Genomic DNA, 23,777 nt, shown 5'->3' on the forward strand with positions numbered 1-23,777 from the left:
CTGGTACCTTTTACTTCCCGAAATCGGAGAGGTGGAGAGCTGTCATTTGCCAATTTGGCCTGAATGGGCCGGCCGGGGGATTGAATGTCGTTTTCCCACCAGGCTACGCCATCCAGCCCAGTGGGGGAGGGATGGGGGCGGCGCGGAGGGGGCGTAATGCTAGAGTCAAATTAGCACTTTGATGGCAGCTAATAGTATGTGATGGGTGGGACTGACGTGGGCTTCCAGTAAAGACATTGCATGTTCTCTGTACTCCTGCTTCTCTCTCTCTCTCTTTTCTTCATCTCTCTCTCTCTGCTTCTCGTCTTCTCTCTCTCTACGTCATTTTCTCCCTCCCCCTTTTTTTCCCTCTCCTCTTTCCTCGCCTGTCTCCCTCTGTCCCCAGGCTTGGCGCTAACACACCTGTAAGACTATACGGGCCCAGCCTCATCTCACTAAGGTGTAATTTCTCTCTGATCAATATAATTATACATCTCCACTTCTGCCTGCCCGTGTCAATGGGCCAGACTGGTTGTGTTCCCCGGAGGTGATGAAGCCCCCTGTCACGGCGATCAGCCTGCTAGAACAGGTTCTCAGCACATGAACAAGACCCACCATGTACCCTCTTGTTCAGGCAGACAGGACACGCCTCACTGACATAACCGTTCTGTACAACGTCAGTTATGACACCTTGTGTGGTTGCACGTACAGCAAGTATTACATTCATAAATTGCCATTACATTAATGTTTGCTAAGGATTTCAGTAAGAATGGCACACAAATGGCACAAGGTAGAAGAAATGATGGAATATTCATTGAAGAGAATTCACAGACTCCCCCATGCCTGTGAGAGATGGTCCTATACTGTGACGGATGAGAGGCTAAAGGCTTCTTAAATGTCTATATCAATCTGCACAGTTGTCACAGTGACAAAGACGGAAACACAACACCATTAGCTGTCAGGACACATCAGCAAGTCTAACTAGACTAACATCAGAGATAAAGATGGCGTAGTGACACTATCTGAATAGACATTTGATTGCCTTCTGCAAAAATGACAAATTCCTGTTATGAAATTACACTACAAGCACAATTCCCATGGTAATATTAATAACTACCAAAACTAAAATAGTAATAGCATTTACTGTGAAAGTTCACCCTTAACTCACCTAATTGCTGTTATAAGATTGGCAAGGATGAGTTTGGCCTTGAGGATACAATATCCCATAATACAAAAGGCTGATGGCATTGATATTTAACTGTATTATTCATGTTTGGTAGTTTGTGTTACAGATCTGCATTTTCCCTCCAAGGTTTATTGTCTTCTCAAGGGAACACAGAGGGCATTGTTGTCCGCTCTTCTGGGACGGGAGACGTTTTTCGTTTTGTACTATTTTGCACCAGAACACAGACTCTACTTTTCCACTGCTCACTGGCCCTTTCAGCTAGGAAGCTCCAGGTCAGTTTTCCCTGCCAAGTTTTACGGCCTGCCATGTTGTCTATTCTGCTCAGCTATTTAAAAAATGTTGAATATCAACAATGGCTTTCACTGGTGCATTGTCAACTTTTGTATGAAGCAATCTTGGCTGAATGAGATGGGTCCAAGAGCAGGGAGGGCTCCACAGTGGTGTGCACTGCCACACCGCCACCCAGCTCTCTCCCTTTACCACTCTCTCCCTTTCTCACTCTCTCCCTTTACCACTTTCTCCCTTTCTCACTCTCTCCCGTTCTCACTCTTTCTTTCTCTCTCTCACACTCTCTCAATGTCTCTCTCTACCACTGTGTTGGAGGAAGCGGCCGTTCCTCCTTTCTCCGTTACCAGGAGTCTGGGCAGGGAGAGACATGCTCTCCCGGTCCCCTTGCTGTGCGCCTGTCCTCTGCCTCCCTCCCTCCCTCCCCCTGTCCCCTGTCCTCTGGTGCCTGGCAGCCGCTGAAGGTATGTGTGACATTGAGAGGGATCGGGGAGCTGCAGCCTTGGGCCAGGCAGAGTTGGGTGAGTCTGTGTGTGTGTGTGAGAGAGAGACAGAGAGTAACAGTGAGAGAGAGAGAGAGAGAGAGAGAGAGAGAGAGAGAGAGAGAGAGAGAGAGAGAGAGAGAGAGAGAGAGAGAGAGAGAGAGAGAGAGAGAGAGAGAGAGATGGTTGTTTACAGTGATATGGTGTGGGGTCTCTGGAGTTCTGAGGACTGCTTGTTTGTTCTATGTTGAAATATAGAACATGAAAATTGACATGCAGTTGTACTGTTGGGTTTCATGTGGTTTTGCTTTGTAAGGTTTGTTAGAGGAAACATACTGTCTGTCCAGCACAGGTATCACCTGTTGGTCATTTTAGAAATAGTTTACACACAAGTTTCCAAGCAAATGTTTTAAAATGCACTTAAAAGCAAACCTTACCACAATTATACACTACTGTAGATGCTTTTGATTAGTGTATTTATGAAAATGTATTGCCTTCAGTAAGGAAATGCCATTCACAGTGTTGTTTGTCTAACCTATTTACCTTATGACATAATACTACTGCCTGTGTTATCTCTACTTGGATACTTCAGTGAGTTGATTTTGGGGATCTTGTGTTTGTACACGCACATACGTGCGTATGGGTCTACATAAGTGAATGAGGGATTGAAAGAAAGAGATAAAAGAGAGAGAGTGAGAGCTCGCTCCGGTTGGAGGTGGCTTAGTGTCTTTGTGCGGCTGTCAGTGAGGAGTGCAGTGGGTCTGTGAGACGTCTGTCCCATGCCGCAGATAGAGCAGCTTGCGTCTCTCTTTGACACATCAGTCTGGGGGTGGCATTGAGATGTCCACTCTGCTGCACTCATCTCTGGTGTGTGTGGGGGTCTGTGTATGTGTGTTTACGACTGCATCACCATACAAGTCCACTGCTCCATATGTACAAAGTAGGTGTCAGTCTCAGACCCTCCTTGACAAATCCCCTGCATTAGTGAAAGACACTGTTTGGAACACACTATTATAAATCAAAAGGTTTAACATTCAGGACAAGAACAGACACGTGTATTCATGGTGTATGATTTAGTGTTTTTTCTGTTGTTGTTTTTTTTATATTCTTTATTGCAAATTAATTGAATATACTTACAGCTCCTACAAATACCATGAGGCTTTGTATAAACTATATACACAAATATGATCATATATATATATAGTGTAGGTATATTTGACATGCCGTATTGACTTTATATTTTATTACATTTGTATGAATGGCTCAAAGCCAGTTATAATCCCCAAATATGTGTAAAGTACCTGAAATGTTTGTTTGTGTGCAAAGTAAGGCAACTGGTAAAGAGTGGGTATATGTCTTAGCATGTCTGGATCCTGGCTCCTCTGTGTCACCTTTTCAAGTGAGCTCAGCCCTACTACCTCAGGCAAGGTGACCACCCTGGTCCTGGGCCAGCCAATCCATTATCCTGTCAACACAGGCAGGTTCCAACCTTAGTTTGCTCTGCACCCAGAACACTGGCTGTAATTACATCATCAGTAATCGCACCAATCATCTCGTCACGCTCAAGGTAATTAATATATTTGGAGGGCGATGGCTAACTCTTAATTAAATTATGCCTATTTTAATGAGACCTTGACTGAAACTAAATTTATGACCATTATCTCCATTATCAAGTGCTCTGAGCGCAACAGAGATTTGTCATTTTCACCCAAATCACTCGTAGATTAGGCGCAATGACGTTCATGATTAATGTATCAATTTATACTTGTTTGTTTCTTCTTTAAAGATTTAATAAATTACCTTTTGTAATTACCTCCTCCAGTTCTGGCTACTGTAAAAGACCCAATTCCTGCAATTAAAGCATAAAGTATTCCTATTACATATTCGTTTTTGGGGGGAAAATACAGATAACAACTTGGTCGTATTAATCATATTACAAAATTGGGTGTATTTAATTAATTAAAGATACCCTGCAAATTAATTGCGCATTCTAACAATATTATCTTTAACTAATGAAGGCTTGACAAAAAGACTGTTTCATTTTTTAAAAGGGTCTAGATTAGTGGGATCTCAATTATGGCTAAAACAAAAGGCAGGCACTTGCATGGGCACGGTGCAATGCAAAAAATTACGATTCAGCACTTTCTCCCAAACAAAAAAAGAAGAAAGTTTCCATTGTTTTTGGGAAACTGTAGAACATGGCAATGATTCAAAAGATACATGGGGAATAATGAGGGCTGTAATTAGCCTGCCAGGCAATAACAGTCTTTAAAATGATCATACTGAGAGGAAGAGGTGTTTCATGAAATATGATTTACAGGTGACATCACTAAACAGAATGGCATCAGCTTGTAGACTGGATATTGCGTTTTAACCCATGTGTCATGGGAAGAAAGAAAAGCATTGCATTTAATAATTTCCCCTTTTGTATCTGCACACTACACAGGACTGTCTGCAGGTGAAGCACCATGTATAATATACTCACGCAGTAAATCAAGGAGGACACTGTGCAAGGCTAAGACCTCAGGTGATGTGTAGATGGATGTGACCAAGCCTGTGGGCTTAAGGAAGATAGCAGAGGTTACAGATTGGAGTTTGTGGGCCCTGTAGGAGAAGGAAGTTCTTCCCAGCAGAATGGGTTTCAGAGGAAAAAACACTGCAGATCATGTTACATCCTCATTCAGAGACAATGGAAGGTAACCTCCAGCCCCTACCCAGTGACTTAGAAGTAAAACAATTTTTTAAAATTGTCTGCTTAATTAAAATTGAATTGAAATTAGCTTTCTATGGCTATAATCTTATAATTTAGGGTAATTTACGTATTTTTTCCTCTATTTAACGCATCATGTACCAAATGTGTTGATATGAATGTTTTTTTAATCTTCTGTAATAGAAGTAAGGAAATTTGCCAAGGGAAGCTTAAAATAATTGTGTATTCATTTCAAGTGCCTCTCTTCCAGTATTCTTTTGACGTGACATATGTTCATTAGCTTTCAACTTCATTGCTTAATAATGCATGAAAAATGCATCCCTCCCTTCAGCCGGCATTGAAGCGTTAAACAGAAAAATGCATTATCATTATAAGACTTAAGTATGTACGCCTAAAATGTCTTAAGTGAACTAGTCTCGAAGCTGATTTTTATCGATTGATTATTTTCATGCAGTTTGGATTCTCTTGTCATCTCACCGGTATCGTTGTAATGGAAGGAGTGCGAGGTGTTTAACTGCATTTGAAATTAAGCTTTTCATTGCAAAGAGGCAGTCAGTCCTGATTGATAATGCAGCGTCAAGTAGAGGGCAGGTAGGAAAACAAGCAAACGAGGACAACCTCCAGACCCGGCCCCCTTGACCGAGTGAGACCAAGCATAGAGAGCGTTGGGTGGTCACGCCTTGTCTGCGGGTGACAGTGGTGGGTTAAAGAGATTACACCACAGTGTGTGTCAGCAGCCTGGGCTTGGCCCTGCTAACACCGCCACATAATGAGGAAGGACATGCTTGGGCTGCTGGGAAAAATAGAGGCTGCAACTCTGGGCATTCCTGAGAGACAGCTACAAGAGGCCAATAGCATGTTGCATGTTGTCTTTAGTCTCACAGCTGAATTGACTTGGTTATGTTCCACCAGGCTGAGCAAGGTGCTCAGTTGTGTGGTTAGAAGGGAAGGACACAGGCAACACGACTGAACCATGGGGACAATGTAAATAAAGTACTCTACGTAAGCTTAGCTCAAGACCTCCTGACAGACATGTGATGGCACTAACACTATTTTGAATCTTGTATAGTTTCAAGTTCTGTTCTGTTCTCTGTTTGTTTTGGTTCTGTTGAAGATGACGGACAGTTCCTGCTACTTACGAATGAGATCAACAACATAGATGGTTTAATAAAGGACATTCCCACCCAGACACTATAGTCTCACCCTTAGTCATTCTAACCTTCAATTTCAGTTAGGCCATGGCTGCGTGCAATGAGAGAAGGATCTTTGTGGTAGATGTAACGTTATTGTGGAAAGAACTGTGTTTCTGGTAAACAACATTAATCCACTCAGTCTGTTATTGCTTCCTTCCTCCATCCGTTGATCCAGAAAAACTTTTGTTGTCTCTCAACCATCCTTTACTCCCACTTTAACGTCTGTGAAGGAAAGCAATGAGGGGCCATGCTGAGTGTTCATCAAGTTAGCTTGATGACCTGGAGTTGCCCAATGTTTTGTATTGCTAAATTGCACTTTCTGACATATCAACCTTGATTTTATGTTTTGTTTCCTCTCACTAGATATATTTAATAATTGGGTGCATAAACCTTGACATGTAGTTATGTGGTAAACTGAATTAGATGGCTTATTATACAAACAAGTCTTGCAAAATGAAGCACAAGTTTCTCATTGCAGTGGTGTGTTCACTTGCAGAAAAGCTTTATATTGCATGTGTGCTGTCAGTTTACCTTGATTTTTGAAGGGATGTACAGAACAGCAGTCTTAATATTGGGCTATAGGCCAAAAAAGGCATGCCAACATTTAATGTTAAAGGCTTGTTAAAATGGTTAATAGACTTGAATTCTAACGATATACTGGATATTCAGTAATTTAGACTATTGTTCTTGGGCTAACCGGGTTATGGATTTGGTTGTTATAAAACATACGGTACAGGTAGGCTACAGCACTTGCGTGATTTATAGGCATTTATGAAACGTTGAGATTGTACCCTTCTCCAAGTGACGTTTGTAATCAAGAATGTTATAGATGTACCTCTATAGACATCTTCATAAAATGTTCAGTTATAAAGAAAATATAACTCAGTACATGACCCGTTCATCTGTGACCTTTCTAGGTCTGGCACATCCCGTTAACCTCTTTGTTTCAATTGACTCTTTTTAAATACTATTTGGGTAACTGACAGCTATAAGCACATTGTCATGTAATTTTGCTTGTAATTTCTGGTCAAATGTGATTGGTTCATATGGTCATATAGTGATTCCACTAGCAGTTAATTACCAAGCAATATCTCAATTTGGCATATGTAGGCTACACATTAACAGCATTAAATGCGCATTACTTTTTATATCCTTGATTGCTTTTTATATCCTTGATTGCATTGAAGCACGATATGGCACAATGTCATGATTTATACTATACAGGAATGTTCTGCCATTCCTTTAAGTAACCCGTGAATATTATTTTACCTGTGTTGAAACCGAGGAGGACGCAACTATTCACGTTCACACAATGGGAACAGCAGACCGTGCGTAAATTGCATCTTCATTTGCATTCCGAGTCTAAAAATCATGCAAAACTTAATGAGGCTGTCTCTATTGTGTCTGTAATTGAAAATTCATTCATTGTTAATTACTGTTTCTCAAATGCCTTGTCCGCAGTCACCGAGCTGAAACAAAAAAGTTATTGATTCCAAAGGCTGGAGTTTAAATGGACATCTAAAGTAAGATTTTGTAGGTCCTAGTCTGTTTAAGGTACTGCACATCTTTTCAAATTGTTTCTCTGGTGTGCAGGATAACCCCCCCACCCCCCAAATATGAAGCTATATCTTTTAAAATATATATATATTTTAAATAACCATTACATCTATTCTTGTGTAATGTTGTATAGCCTATTACATTTGGCTAATACATTAATTTATAATTTACATCATTAAGCAACAAGAAACTAGAAACAACAACGAAATTGTTGTCTGGTAACATGAAGTTCTCTTTTTGCAGCACAACGTCAGCACATTGTTAATCGTTGATGGAATTTGTCTCACCAAAAGCTTTATTAACATGCACATAGGGTTGTGGGCGGTTTCATACGGACATCATGCAGATGCCTTTCTTTTGAAGAAGGAATAAATTGTTTTGTGTCAGGTAGAATTAATTTTAACTCCCCTAAAATCCCTTGCAAATAGACAGAGCAAATTATTCATTGTAATTCTAAGATATGGTTGTATTCTTTTTTGCTTATAGAGTAGGCCTACGTAACCGGGTATTTTCACTGAATGTGTAGCCAATAGTCTACGAATAGGAAGACAACCAGGTTATGTGTTGTTGATAATAATTCATTAGGCCTGGCTGTTCTACATAATAATCTAAAATCAACCCTTGCAAATACAACCCTGAGTTCACGAGACCCATTCTCTGCCAAAGTGATATCCCATCCAATGCCAATCCTGTTGTAGTTGTTGTTGTTTTTTTTAAAGAAAATAGGCTAATCACAAGGTTAGAATTCTGAAATTAATAGAACCTTTTTGATTTAGCAACCACATTTTCCGATAAAAGAAAACCCTAAATAAACTGATATACGTACATTGGCACAGTCTATAGATTATAAACACGTATGTTACAGGGGCAGTAGGCCCGTTAGTCTAACTAATTTAAACGGTCCATATTTAGTAAATCTAGTTAAACATTACCCTACTTGTTGAAAATCCACTGATGTCCCATAGGCCTACACTTGTTTGCAACAGTGCGGTTTTGCATCCGTGACGTGCTGATCCAGTAGGGCCGTGGGGCGTGGAGCTCGCTGAGGTCGAACAGTGGCAGGCGTTGCTGGTGGTCTTCTGCGCCCACCGCGTTCGTTAATTAGGAAATTAGGTGCACAGAAGCCCTCATTACCAAGCCCCGGGTAACTTCTAGTTTTCCTTTTCCCGCTGTCTGGTCAATTTCCATAAGAAGATTACAAGCGGATCCGTTTTTAGATCTACCCGGATAAACAAATAACTGGTTTCTAAGAATTTGATGGGCTAACCCACAGACACTAATTGGAGGTTCGCGTATAGGATATCCCTCTCTTTTGATAAGCGCCCAGCTAAATGTTTACATTTATTCGAAATTAAGTGTTCTTTTTTTCAACATATAGGCCTATGCTTAATCTATGTTTTTTAGGCCTTCATTTTCATGTCAGAATGTTGGACTCCATTTCTTTATCAAATCTATTGATTTGCATTTTAGGTCAACAGTAATTGAAAACGATCCCATTGTGAATGAATATCCTACTTTTATGAGTATAACCAAATTGCAATTTGGACTTACTTATACATTATATACCTATACATTTTGCCAAACCCTATTAATCTTTAGGTAGTTTATTATTTATTACAATAATTAATAATAATTCATTAATATTTTTTTGTATTCCTATTTTTTTAGTTGGACAGTGGATGTTAATAAATAGGCTAGACTGTTTCTTGTTGCGTTTCAGACATATTTTAACTTAAGGCAATGCTGTCCTATACATGAACACACTTTTTTTGGCTACAGAACAATGTAGCCCTACGTGAGCAATGGGGACGTTTAGAAAAATTGGAAATTCATTGAGATCTCTTGTGAATCGCTCCCATTCAGCGTTGCTGATACCGAATGGCCAATGTGTTAATTAACATGGTTTTCGATACTCAAGGGCCTCGTAATCATTTTCAGGTGTGAAGTTTGCCTGATGTTTGCCACAGAATCCCACCGCAGTTTCAGCTTCAAAACCGGAGCGTTGCTTTTCGAGTATTTTGTATGAAACAGGCTATGTTAATCAAGGCTCTATTTTAGCATTATAATGAGAATTAGCATCGAAAGGGGAAACTGCCGAGTTTCGCGACAAGGTAGGTCATAAATAGGAACATTCATTTTCCAAGTAGGTTACTACGCTCAAAACCCAACTTTTAGGGGTAAATTCGGAGCTGTAGACAATCCTCTCCACAAGAGGTCGTAAAAGGATTATTTTTTTGGGCGTCCGTCGTTGCAAATCAGGTATGATTGTTCTCATCCAGGGAAGTTCTCCATGATCCTGTTGATGTGGATGATGAGCAACATTTCCAGGCTTTCTATACATTGCACATATGTAGCCTATATTTTATTAAAGAGGAAATAGCTTATAGTTCTGACAAATCGATTTAAAAGACATGACATAAGTTTCGAATTTAGTTGTATTCAAACGTTATCCATGAGTTTAAACTAATATGTTATACTCTAGGACAACACAACACATGTGAGGTGGAATATCAGTTGTTTGATGAATTGAGACTCGAATAGGCTAATAGCACTTTTCTGTTTCAATGTTTGCCTTGCACTCTTAGGATTGTCTGAAGGCCTGTTTGGACCCGCCTCCATGCTCACTCTAGAAAGGGATTATATAGAATTCTGAGGATTATTTTCCAACGCTTCTGCTAACGTCGTTTCTGTGCACAATGCCCATGCAGTGATGGGTTTATGATTTGACAGAATTAGAGCTAATGCCTTTACGCACGATTTAACAATTTGGATGCTTGCTGTTATATAGGTTGGTGCATTTAAAAAATAAAATTGTTTTACTACAAATTGGTAAACTTTTTGGCAAATTACATATTTTATTCCGTTAGTTATAAGTTGCTATTCGTTGTACCAATGAAAGGGATACACATTTCATACCTGACACAGCCTTGACACTTTAGCTCAAGTTTCATAATTTTATATAATTTATTTTGGCATAGCTTATCTAATGTGGACGGTTCTTGCCTCGTAGTTCGATTTATTGTCAGTTTTGTGTCAGTTTGAAATTAAAAGGGAATATTTGTGACGTTGAGAATGTGTTCTTTAAACTTGAAAATGTTCTCTCCTAAACTCTCTCCCTAAACAGACCGCTGTCCAATTAAATTCGTTAGACGGCTGATGGGAAGCTGTGCTGTGATTGGCCGGGAGGCAACTCATTGTTAGCCTATGCTGTCAATCCAAATCACATGGGGCCCGGGCACTATTAACAGCTGAGGTTGGCCGACAAGTTTTGCAGAGTTCTGTTTCAGAGCAGTAGGGAGCAGAGCAAGCTGAACTGAGAGAAAAGACAAACCGGGCTAACAACACCTCTGCTTTTTTACACAACTTTTCCCTCCTATGAGACTGGTCAGTAATATTTCTACCTCTGTTTTAGATTGAGGGAATTCTGTTAAACTTTTTCCGCGCTTGAGAGTGAACATTTTAAAATCGCTTGAATGTATAATATGATGGAGACCGAAATAAAGAGCCCGCTCCCGCAGTCCAATTCGGGCTCTGCGGCGGGCGCCAAGAACAACAGTGCCAACGACCAGGACCGGGTTAAGCGGCCAATGAACGCCTTCATGGTCTGGTCCCGTGGACAGCGGAGAAAGATGGCACAAGAGAATCCCAAAATGCACAACTCAGAGATCAGCAAGCGGCTGGGGGCAGACTGGAAACTTCTGACAGACGCGGAGAAGAGACCTTTCATAGACGAGGCCAAGCGTCTGCGTGCCATGCACATGAAGGAGCACCCGGATTATAAATACCGTCCCCGTAGGAAGACCAAGACCCTACTGAAGAAAGACAAGTATTCTTTGCCTGGGGGACTCTTGGCGCCAGGTGCCAATGCTGTCAACAACGCAGTCTCGGTGGGGCAGCGGATGGACAGTTACGCTCACATGAATGGGTGGACAAATAGTGCTTACTCTCTCATGCAGGACCAGTTGGCCTACCCTCAGCACCACAGCATGAACAGCCCCCAGATCCAGCAGATGCACCGGTATGAGATGGCAGGGCTCCAGTACCCTATGATGTCCTCAGCGCAGACCTACATGAACGCGGCGTCCACGTACAGCATGTCTCCAGCTTACACGCAGCAGACCTCGAGCGCCATGGGCTTGGGCTCCATGGCCTCAGTGTGCAAGACCGAGCCGAGCTCCCCACCCCCGGCCATTACCTCCCACTCACAGAGAGCGTGTTTGGGTGACCTGAGGGATATGATAAGCATGTACCTGCCTCCCGGAGGAGACAGCGCAGACCATACCTCCCTGCAGACAAGTCGGTTACACAGTGTACATCCGCACTATCAGACCGCGGGGACAGGCGTCAATGGAACGCTACCCCTAACCCACATCTAAAAAGAGACTTCAAACTTAAGTACTTCGGATACTTGAACATTTTGGTTGCTAAAAGAATCGACGTTCAGTAGTATTGTTTAAAAAATGCATTTTTATTTTTTTTGTTTCTCAATAAGTTGTCAATTTTAAAGCATTTTAAAACGACATATCTTGGACTGAAACTGAATGTCGAGCCCATCAGAGTAAATTGCATTGCAAAGAGGGTTTTATCATGAGTATAAGCAATCAACGTCTGTAGAAGAATTGGACTTCTATATTTTAATGATGCCATCATATTTTCTCTCTGAAAAAAGGCATGTGGCCTCGTGAAGAGGCTGTTGTATTTCAGAAAAGCTGGATGGAGAGTTGGTTCATAAATGTTTACACTTAATTTGTAGAATGTCAGTTTGTGTCGGCTGTGTCCAAATCTTTGTAGTCTTTTCCCCTCATGACCTATGGGTTTTAATGAAATGTAAGACTGTGCGGGTCGCAAGCGCAAGTTTATTTATAGCAAGTTGTTTTGTTTTCATAGCTTGTGAACCCTCTGTTCGTCATGTTAGGATGTTCAATTATATTTTGTGAAATTTCTTTTCTGTGATATTGACAGTGTCAGGTTTACTCATATCAAGGACAAAATGGTTTATTTAAACTGACGTTTCTACTTATTTTAAGACCATCCTCTATTCTTAAACTATGAATAAATTTGTATGAAACATGATTTCTGACTCCAGACACATTCGTTATTCTGTTGGGTTATGAGGAACTGAATTTCTGTTAGTGTTAAGTATGGTTGGTATAATCTGTCAGGTAGGCCTATCATAGACTCCAGAATGAATTTGGCGTAAAATGAAAACGCAAAGTAATTATGTTGGTGATATGTCAAACGAAGTGTGACAAATCTAAGATAATTCGATAAACACTGCATGTGTGCAAATATTTAGGCTATGGGCAACATTTCCTGGTGTGATAATTAAAACAAAACTATCATAGAATTATAAACAATATGACCATGTATTTTGTAAAGTTTAATTCAATAGTTTAAATTTAAAAACATAAGCCTATATTTGATAGGCTTGAATATTTAAGAAAACTACTTTCAGTTTAGAAAGTAAGCAAGCGCAGGACTAAGTTCTGACATGACTGTTGAGGGTGAACTTGGATTATCTTGTTGACATGTTAAAAAAGGTCCTAAATTGACAAATTACAAATAATTTTAAATTCTTATCTTCATAGTGCCTTGCAATTTGGAGTGTCAGGATATTTGGAAAAATATTATTAGAAATTGTTATTTCTCTGGAATATCCCCTACATTAGATTTCCTTTTTTAATTGTTAATTTAGGCTCCATAGGTTATTTTTCTCTTTAATGTGGTCACTCAATTTGTCATATGTCATGGTTTGCCATACAAGCCTTGTTTGTTTTTTAAAATCAATTTTACACACTTGAGCTTTATATACCCCTCCCATTCACACCATTGAGTTCAGCAAAGTCGTTCGGAAGTTTGTTCAATATTGACTTTAGATAAACACAGACCTAGATTACATCATTACACCCAACCCATATAGTTGATATAGGTGACATGACTCTAAAAGTTTCCTCTTAAGCATTTCAGTGGCAGCATGTATGATCAAGGTAACAAATAGTAAGATTGCAAAACAAATAGCGTTGCGTACTATGTTTTTTCTTCAACAGTGCTTTGTAATTAAATGCATAATTAATATTGTACATTTTATTGCACTGCTTTCTATGTATTGTAATGTAAAACCATGTTTAAAGTTTGGACCAAATTATACAATAAATACAGAGGAAACAGACATGAAATGACTGAAATACAAAACACCACCAAGAAACCATGTTACATAGAATGGAAATTCTTATCAAGGTGAAGGATCATTACAATTATAAATGTTCATCACTGTGCATGTTTCTCTGAGCTGGAAGTCTGAGCTGGAAGTCTTTTAATGAGTTCACAAACACAGAATAAAGCTCAATACAGGTCAGTTAATATTTTTGTTCTTTAGGAGAAGTTCATTCCTAAACAATAACAAACAATTAAATGTTTTTGGTGTGTAAACTATATTCAAGTCAGCTGTAGAGGAAAAGTAAACTCAGGTAATTGTATTCACATCTCAGATGCGTGCACACACACATACATTTTGCACTTCTGGACTAAACTAGAGCAGATTTGACAGCTCCTCACAGCCCTGCTCATTCTAATCTGGCAATAAAATCCCTGTCACCTAAATCTAGTTCATCATCGGCTTGAGAAAGTCGAACATATAAATACAGAAATATTGCAGTCAGGGGGAGATAGGAGTTCTCCTATCTCCCTAATCTCCTATCTAGCTAAACGGTCACTCCCTCCACCAGACTCTTGAAGTTGGAGCAGGAAAACAGGGCAGGCCTTAACGACTGCAAAGCACCCTGGGATACATGTCCTCGGCCACCAGGGCCGGAGCGTTGGCGGTCCCGCTGGCCTTCCCACACTCCCTGTAAGATTTGATCTACGGCTCAGCACAGCGGCCAGGATTAGCCCCACACACCTTTGTGGAGGGAAAGATTATCCAGACCTCCCTGCATTCACTGACAGGGTCTTAAGTCACTCTAGCGAGTCAGCGGCCGTCCATCAGCTAATCACTCTCTCCAAGTCATTTTTTTGTAATTAAGCAGCTTTTCCCTTCCTGGTGCTGCAGGTCTGAAGTGTCTGCAATGGGCCAGAGAAAGCGGTGGTTTTGTGCCATATGTCAAAATGTGGTCCATCAGTCAGTTGGTATGCAATCTCAAAGTGGCCTCCGGCATTGCTGCTAGTTTGATAACCTGAACGGATTCTGTGGTATTTTTCCGCTTCCAGAAAGCAAGGCTCCCTCATGAAATAAGTTCCATCATCAAAGTTTTGATTGCTGCCTCACAACAGTTTGTCAGAAAAATGATCTACATAGAGGACTCTACACAGGACTACATGGGTAGTATTGCTCAAATAGAGTTGTGTGCTCAATGGTTCTGGTAGTTTAAGAGTAAAAAGAATGAGTGCTTAGGTAACAGTGTGCATGTTATATACCTTGGTGAGTGCCTGATTTTGAATGTTGTGGCAATGAAGCCAGCCATGGTCCACCCCCCACTCAACCGCCATCCACCCTGCTCTCTATGCCAAAAACCAGTCTCTCTCTCTCTCTCTCTCTCTCTCTCTCTCTCTCTCTCTCTCTCTCTCTCTCTCTCTCTCTCTCTCTCTCTCTCTCTCTCTCTCTCTCTCTCTCTGTCTCTGTCTCTGTCTCTCTCTCTCTCTCTCTCTCTCTCTCTCTTTCTCCTGTCATGTGGAGAGCTGTGCCCACTCAGCAAGTGCAGGCATATCCCCACTTCCATCTGCCTATGACCTCACTGGGCCTGTTTGTTTAACCCCCTCTCCAAAAACTAACCTAATTATACCCCTGTAGAACACGGATTCAGCGGATTCCCAGAGGATTCGGCCTCCCTGCGGTTGGCTGTATGATAAAGATACATGTTTGTGTGCATACAGGCTCACGTCAGAATTGTATCATTCTCCCTATCAGTCATTTCTGAAATTCAAAGTCCCCCCCCCCCCCCTATTTGTCAAGACGTGGAATGCGTGTTAACATGCATGTTAGTATGTGAGTAGGTGTCTGTGTGGGTGGCTTGTACGTCACAGTGATGTGTGGAAACCCATTTCTATCAGACGGGTTTACGTTGATGACATCACAGCTCCTCCGTTGAACCTGCTTGACAACTATACACAGGGACACACCTCTCACTAAAAATACACACACTTCTACATAACGATGGACTCAAGCTATTCCTCTCAACAGGGGTTCAAAAAGTCAGGTTGGAAAATCCTCCCATATAGAATAGTATAGGTCTTGAGTGTAGTGTATGAGGCACACACACAGACAACACAGATCTGTGTGTATGTAGTGGTGTGGACATACCATAGGCTGGCTTTATTGATCTTCTGTGTCTGGGAACTGCAGGAGGCCCGTCCTGCTCAGCTAGCCCCGAGCAGCATGTCCAGCCGGAGGCTGCCTGGCCTGTCCGGAGTGGTGAGACTCGTGGGTGACTCTGAGACTGACAGCAGAGGTGTGTGTGTGTGTGTTTGTTGTGTGTTGTGTATGAGGAGGTGCGGGGGTTGGGGGTGGAGGGTGGGGGTTAATCTCCCTGAACTGGGGCAGATGTTGTTAACGAGCTCCTCTCAGGTCGGCTCCCTGCGTGGGAAAATGGCACCAAATCCTCCTGGGGTCAGGGCTTCTGGGCTGACCCACTGAGAGCCTTCCCTCTCAGCCGCACTCTCTCTCTTACACACACTCACACACATAAAACTGCACGCACACACACACACTCCCACTGACAGCACTCAATCTCAAGACTGGTAAATTACCTCTTTTTGTTCTCCATCTCCTTCCTTCCTCCCTCCCTTACAATAATAAATCTGATAGTATTTGTTTATATTATTTATTCTGTACCCACATCAGAGTCTTGGCTGTGAGCTTGTGAGAGCCAAATCAGTAATGTCCTAATGCAGATGTATGTCTCTTGTTAATTATAACTGTGGTTCTATCACCGTGCCTGACACAACCACAAAGAATGTAGAGTTGGGTGTCTGTTCAAAGGTGAGGGTGCCGACTCGCCACAGCACCAGAAAAGGCCCAGGAGCAAGCTACTTCAATTGATGTCAGAGGAAGCTAAATGATTACAATTAAAGGTTGTTCGATGTCAGGGCATGTATGACCTGCTGGTGTTGGAGATGAAAGTGACATTTTTCATGAGTCTGAGAAAACGTGTTGACGGATGATACTTCCAGTGATACCAATTCACAACCTTGACGTATTTTCCTGTCAGGATTGTGTAATGTAGAATTGTCGCTTGGCAGCTTATATTGAACGGGTTGGTTGTCTACTAGTCATAGCTCCTTGAATGACACACAGAAGTAGGCTATGTGATTGATAACATGCTACTGACCAGCACAATGAACAACATGACAATACTGTACCTATCCTTGAAGGACACAACATAAATATTACACTAAAATAACAAATTATTCCGATTTTTTGAATAACTTGATTAGTCCCGCTTTTCAGGTTGGACAGGGCAATTATCATGCCTAGGGAGAGAGGATAGCAAAGCTGGCACTGGTTTGAGCCAGGCCAGTGTTACTTGGCCGGCTCTGTGTTACCAGGCCTGCCAGCTTCCTGTGTACACATGCCACACGTATGACTCACCAGCCTAGGGGGGTGAGGCGGGGACCCGAACTTAGGTGCCACGCCAGGGTTACCTCTCCTCGACAACACCCACACCTTGCCTATCCCCGTCCCTGAGCCCAAGACACGTCATCACACAAGCCCAGGGCTCTGGTTCTCCCAGACTGAGAGCACGGCCATCCATTAGGTTGTCTGAATCTCCTGCCCTGTTTGTTTTAGCCTGGCAGGTGCGTGTGAATATGAAACTTGTCAAATATCAGACAGGATTTGTCCTTGCCTTTTGTCCCCACAGCAAACAAACACAGATCACATGTGCAGATGAAAAGGTAATGTTCAATGTTGTTGTCGGTGAGGTTGAGTCTTCCAATGGGGATTTGGTCTCTTTTTGTTTGCAAAATCTCGCTTGCGGTTCACTTGAACTTGTTTTGGAGGGCGACGAAACACACACACACAGACATATACACAGACACACACATTGCCAAGGGGGAAACAGATTTAAGAGCTTCCTCCAGACTAACCTGTATGGGGGATTACATAGGAATGGTTGGTTCTTGTCTGTGCCAGTGTAAACACTGATTCTACAGGAGTCTCACTTGTGTGAAAGTGTCCACGACACAGATGGTCGAGTTTTATACCCCATAGTACTTTGTCTGTAACATTTTAGCATGTAACATGGCACTGGGTAATTTACCACCGTACAGTTTGTCTGTCCCCATCTTGGAAGTGTAGAAATGGGGCCACGTATGTAAGCTTTCCATACACTGTACATATGCCCAGGGACAGTGGTCTGAGTATGGGATTGTGAGGAGACAATGCAGAGCTGGGGGGGGGGGGGGGGGGGGGGTTCGGTGGCGGATCCTCGGGGGGGAGGCGACACGGGGGGGCAGATTAGGCCTCTCATCTAGGCCACAGATATTGATTAGTGATGGTTGGGGGAGACTGAGAAGGAACACAGATTGACAGACACACAATGGCGGGCTCGTCACTCTGGCCCCATCATAGGCTCCTGATCATATTCGTATTGTCAGGATTTGTGTTTCCTAAGCAACGAGATATAACCTGTTTGCCCCCCCCCCCCCTCACCAGACACCCCCCCCAACCCTCCAATGTCACACAGACTGTTACCCTCTCCCACAAATATGCACCATGCACACACATTGCATTAGCACAAGTAAACAAAGCGCTGCACACACTCTGGCTGTGGATCCTGTGATGGCCCTCCCTGGCCCAGGGCTGTGAGGGCTTTATAGGGGTCCCCTCCTGCTCCAGAGGGGAGCGTAACCCTGGGAACGTGGGGGGAGGTGGGACACACTCAGCCATGGCTCAGTCCTGACTGACTCTGTCACTTATTGATTAGTTGCCATGGTGAGTTAGTCAGCAAACTCTCCCGGAGGTGTGTCCTGAAGGGTCAACGCTGCCCAGATGAGCCTGCAGAGGCTTTGTCTGGGGCAGGCTGGGGGCTGTGTGTGTGTGTGTGTGTGACCTCTCTCACTCACTCACTCTTCATCCTCATTTTTCCTTTTTTTGTTTTCCTTCTTACACCTCTGACGGATTCCAAGGGCTCAGTCACAGGGTGAGGGGTTCTCCCGGTCCAAGCCCTGACACAGTTCATCTGCAGTGGCCACTCTATCTCTATGGAAATACAGCCATATTTATGCATATTCCCCAGTCCCACGGGGCATGTCATAATAGGGATTGTTAATAGATTGTCCACAGCTACTGAGCTGTGAAATGCCCCTCTACTCATGGCTGTCTTTCTTATATGATTTAATTTCCCCCATTGCTGTGGTTTGCATTGTCATGGTCGTTCGTGGAGGAGGTTGGAGCACTGGAGAGAAGCCTCCTGGTGTGGGAGCCGAGGGTGCCAGAGTTCCACCTGCGGTAGCTGCTAGTTAGCTGACAACTCCACTTAGAGCCCAGCAGGAGCCTGTGTAGCCCTTCACACCTTAGGGCCCATTAGCATGTAGCATTAGCATGGAGCATTAGCATAAAACATTAGCATGCCTCGCAGGGCTCTTGTGAAGGAAGGAATGGAGGGAGGGAGGGGTGGAGTGTTCAGCAAACTTGGGCCCACAGGTAGAAAGAGAGATAGAGAGGGAGAGAGAGAGACAGAGAGACAGAGAGACAGAGAGACACAGAGACACAGAGACACAGAGACACAGAGAGACAGAGAGACAGAGAGGCAGAGAGACAGAGAGAGCTGGTTCAGTGAGCGAGGTGAGCGAAGTGATAGCAGCTGAGGAGGTAGCAGCAGGAAGATGGAAGGCAGAGAGAGAGAGAGAGAGATGGAGAGAGAGAGAGAGAGAGAGAGAGAGAGAGAGAGAGAGAGAGAGAGAGGGAACAAGTGATGAGACAGCGAAGGGAGGGCTCTGTCTTCCTCTCCCCCCGTCTGTCTCTTGTGTTAATGCAGGCTGGCCTCGAGGCACCTTCTGTCACAGCAGGACAAGCATGCTCTCTTGTTTCTACAAGCACTCTGACATTTTGTTTAAAAATGTTTTCGTCTTCGCGCAAACTAAACATTGAAGTAATCTGTATTTCCAGTTTTCCCACCCCAAAGCTTTCAAAAGTCCTTTTTGAGAAAGTGCACACTCTCAAATCCACCCCGAAACTTGATGACAGCACCCCCACCCCTCCACCCCCCCATCCCTCTACTACTCCTCCCCGATATCACACCTCGGATGCATAAACATGCCTGTCCTCCTCACATCACCCCACCCAGGGGGCCTGCATGGCTTTACTGCTGAGCTGTGACACCTATCAGGGGAGATGGCGGGCTCCTTTGTCATGCTAACACCAATCTCCTCTTGTCTTATTCAAATGACCCCCCACCCCCCTTCCCCGTTTCCCCCCACCCTGTAAACCCTCTCCATCGCTCTCACTCAACACCCTCCCCAACCCCACTAACCCTTCAACCTCCCTGTCTTCATCCCTCTTTCCCCCTCTCTCAAGGCCAAGTAAATCCGTTTTGAGAAAGGAGAGGAGTGAGAGGGATAGAGGGGCAGAGAGAGAGAGAGAAAGAGAGGGTACAGGAAAGAAAGGGAGATTGGAACAGAAAGGGGGAAAATGAGAGGAATGGCAAAGGAGAGAAAGAGAGAGACAGTGAGAAAAGGAGTGTGTGTGAGAGAGAGAGAGAGAGAGAGAGAGAGCGAGAGAGAGGGGGGGGGAGAGAAAACGAAGAGGTAGAGAGAGAGAAGAAGGGGGAGAGTGTCCCTGTGCCAGGGCTGCTGATCAGCGGGCCCCTCTCTCTCCTGGGGGTCAGCCTGTGTCTCTGTGCCGCGGCCTGCTTCCATGCCTGGCGGAGACCATTTCTTATTCAAATGCTACAATCAGGCCTCCGAGCTGCGGGGGTCTCTTTATGGCTGCGGCCCCGGGGTCATTGGGTCAAGATGCTGATTTAATAGCCCAAGCAAAGGAAAGAGAGAGGGGAGCCAAGTGATTTAGAGGCTGAATGAGTAATAAAAAAGCATTTTTCCTGAGTTGTCATGTAAATTGAAGTCTCTCTTAAGTACAAGCGTACCTCTTCGCGTGCAGGAAGGCCAGTCTGTGTTTTGCACCGAACTATTACCTTCCGAGGAGAGAGTCTGCTTGCTGTGTTCCCTCTTGACTTGTGGTGGTTGTAAGCAGTAGCTGATGGGGAGGGTGTTGTGGGAGCTAAGGAGACATCCAGGCTCCCGGGGGAAGCCATCATGGCATGGCGCCTCTGCGTCTCGTGTGTCCACGGCTCTGGAGCGGCCTGTTCTGCCTGTCCCTCAGGGCGTGTTCTCTGCAGGAACAGCTCCGGTGACGCAAGACAGGTGTATGTGTGCGACCCATTACTGATATTCTCCTTTCTCTCAGGGCAAAGTTTGAGAGGTGCCCTCTACCCTCTTCTCCTCCCCCTTTCTGCCTTCCATTCCTCTGGTTCTGTTGTTTTCCACTCTTCCTAGTGACACTAGCACATCACTACGTAGTTTAGCTACAAATGAGTCACCACACCGTAACCACAACATCAGATATCATGTGAAATACCTGGCAGGTAATGCTTTGACAGAGGCCAGAGCTAGAAAGCTAGAATGCTATCTATGATCACTGAGTGTGTGTGGTTTTCCACTCCCAACAAACCTAGTATCCCCACCTGCTTTATCATGATATTAACTTACAATTGTATTAGTTTCGTGTGGTGATTTGATCTCAAACCAAATGGTATTGTTTGAAAACTGTGACCTAAAATAATGATGTCAGAGCAGCGACAACACTGGAGAATTACCCAGTCGAATGCCTGAAAAGACAGGTCGAATCTATCCCAGTCCCTCCTTTAAACAGTACTGAGGCTCCTAGACTGCTGTCTGTTGCCTGAGTCTAGAGCCAGCTCCAATCAAACACCAATATGGTCATACATGGAGAGGGGAACTCACATCATATTCTGATCTGGCCACACTATCATGATCCTGGTCTGGAGCATGGAGTGGTGTGAGCCAGGAGCTGGGGTCCTGGCTGGGGTAGTGTGTTGGGGAGTGTGGGGTGGTATGGAAGGTCTAATGCAGGCCTCAGTGGGCACAGCTGCACCTCTCTGTCATTACTGCTCCTCTGCTGGCTGGGAAGAAAAGAGCACTTGCTGCATGACTACCCTCCAGTACTGCCCATGTCCAGGCCTTCCCTCTGGCCCCCACCACCCACCCCATCTCCAAGCCCTGGTCCCAGCTCCTACGTCCTTCCCCCTGCCCCCATTCCACCCCCCCATCTTGTTTTCCCCGTCCCAGCTCCTGCCTTCTGTTTCCCCACCTTGGAAGTCTTAGTGGTACCAGGCAGCACCATGCACTGTTCCCACTGTTCTCACATGTAGTGAGCAGTGAGGCTGGGAGGAAAGTAGATGGCGAGTGTGTGTTTGTGCACACACAACCATCTGTGTGTGGGTAAGCGAGCATGTGTTTGTGCACTGGGGTAGAGTGAGGGCAGGAAGGTTGTTCCTCTTATCTCCTGACTGACCATTCTCTTTCCCACCCCGCGCCCCCTCCCCATCCTCCCTTCCCCCTTCTCCTTACCACCTCTTTCTCTCTCTCTCTCCCCCTCTTTTCTCTCTCTCCCTTTGTAGCTGGTGCACCTGCAACCCTTGAGTCTGGGCATTAGAGCTGAAGGATTGGGGTCTGCTGAGGGTCGTAGGAGGAGAGAACTGTTGCCGCGGGGACAACACAAAAGCACCAAGATCTGACTGTTGTGGTTTGATTTGGTGCTGGGTAATATCACAGTGCGTGTGGTAGATGTAATACAGTTTGACAGAGAGGGAAAGGGTTGAGGGGATTTGTGTCCCTGTGGTCCTTAAAGCTGGACCAGACTTTTAACCTGTTTGGGTTGGTGTCAGAACTAATCTATGTATAGCGACTGCCTGATAATTGCTAATTAATTCTCACCATGTGCAAACCTGTTATTAAAAGTATGTAGGCCTACTGTATTTCACTACAGACACAAAATACTCTGAGTCAATAGCTAAATGTACTACTCTAGATGCTGGTATTAGTGACTTTAATATGTATTGCATGTGAAAGTAACTTATCTGAATATATTATTCTTCATCAGAAATGTTACTTTACCATTCGTGCATTTGGTTTCTTGTTCAGTTACATTTGACTATGCAAGATTTAACAAAACTTGTGACAATCTAAAGAAAGTCCAGTCAAAACATTTTTGTTAGTGTCATACCAGACCTCAGTCTCCAACTACCCACCTGTTGTAATGTAATGTTCAGTCATGTAGAACTTTTCTCTCACCATGCGAACCAGACCCCCCACACTGTAATTCGTCCCAGTCCTCTATTTGGAAGGAAAGATTCAGCTCTTTCAGAGAACAACCATGCAGGCTGACGAAATCACTCTAAACGGCCTTAATTCTGCCATTAGGCGAGAGGGAGCGCTGTGGCGATTGGCTGGGCTCCCGCTCCCTATTCACCAGCCCAGGAAGAGACGGGGAGACCTGCTGAGAAAATGGTGTCGTAATCAGGAGCCGGCAGTTCTGCCTGATCAGGTACGCCAGCCCTCCCTCCCTCCCTCCCTCCCTCCCTCCCTCCCTCGCCTCCCGTTCCCTTCCCCTGCCCCGTAAGGAGATCCCAATGAGAGTTAGGGCATACTGAGCTCCTCTTATGTGGAAGACTTGGCAGGAGGGAGGAGAGATGGGGCCTGGGGTGGGGGCTGGAGGTAGAGGTGGTATATGTGTGTGGAGGTGGTGTATATGTGTGTGTGAAGGTGGTGTGTGTGTATTTGTGAGGGTGGTGTGTGTGTGAAGGTGGGGGTTGTTTTTTTGTTCCCACATTTGATTATTCAGGTTGGCTGAACTAAATTCTAAACCCATAAAATTCCTATCCCCTCTGGGGGATCATTTGCATATATTTCAGCCCCCCCCAACATCACCGCCCCCAACATCACCGCCCCCAACTTACTTCCCAATTCACTTTTTTCTCAGAAAGTGAAAGAGAGGGCAAAGCAACCAGGCCCGTCTGGGCTTTAAGATGTCACTGTGGTGTGAAATATGGGCGAACAACCAGGGGCTTTGAAACTCAAACTGACCCCCTCCACAATGCTACTACCACTACTACTGACACACACACACACACACACATACACACACTCCTTTCCTTCCTTAACTTTAAAGACTTAACCACCCAGTGTCTGGACTGTAGAGAGAGATGAAATCGAACACCATTTCAGACAATATGTCACCTGACACATGCGTACTGAAAAGTATGAGAAATTGTCTGGTGAAATTTACTCTGTTAAATATGTAATTTTCATCCTCCCATCACCAGGGTTCACCAGGGTTCAAGCTACTGGAACCCTGAAGTAATCACATTTTC

General features: G+C 44.0%; 1 protein-coding gene and 1 long non-coding RNA gene across 2 annotated transcripts; both read left to right on the forward strand.

The window, feature by feature from the left end:
• The first annotated feature begins 1,594 nt into the window (after nucleotides 1-1,594).
• On the forward strand, nucleotides 1,595-22,945 carry LOC124466753. The gene is made up of 3 exons (XR_006955986.1): nucleotides 1,595-1,971; nucleotides 22,026-22,178; nucleotides 22,828-22,945. It is a non-coding gene; the product is annotated as an uncharacterized LOC124466753 (long non-coding RNA).
• sox3 (SRY-box transcription factor 3) lies at nucleotides 10,575-12,465 on the forward strand. Its single transcript, XM_047018446.1, has one exon. The coding sequence runs from the start codon at nucleotides 10,866-10,868 to the stop codon at nucleotides 11,766-11,768; it is 903 nt and encodes a 300-aa protein (XP_046874402.1). The 5' UTR covers nucleotides 10,575-10,865; the 3' UTR covers nucleotides 11,769-12,465.
• Nucleotides 22,946-23,777: the final 832 nt, after the last annotated feature.

This window comes from Hypomesus transpacificus, chromosome 1, assembly GCF_021917145.1.
Source record: "Hypomesus transpacificus isolate Combined female chromosome 1, fHypTra1, whole genome shotgun sequence".
Taxonomy (NCBI): domain Eukaryota; kingdom Metazoa; phylum Chordata; class Actinopteri; order Osmeriformes; family Osmeridae; genus Hypomesus; species Hypomesus transpacificus.

Excerpts from the sequence above, each read along its gene's own strand:
- sox3 (XM_047018446.1), top strand. The coding sequence starts at position 10,866 with ATGTATAATATGATGGAGACCGAAATAAAGAGCCCGCTCCCGCAGTCC.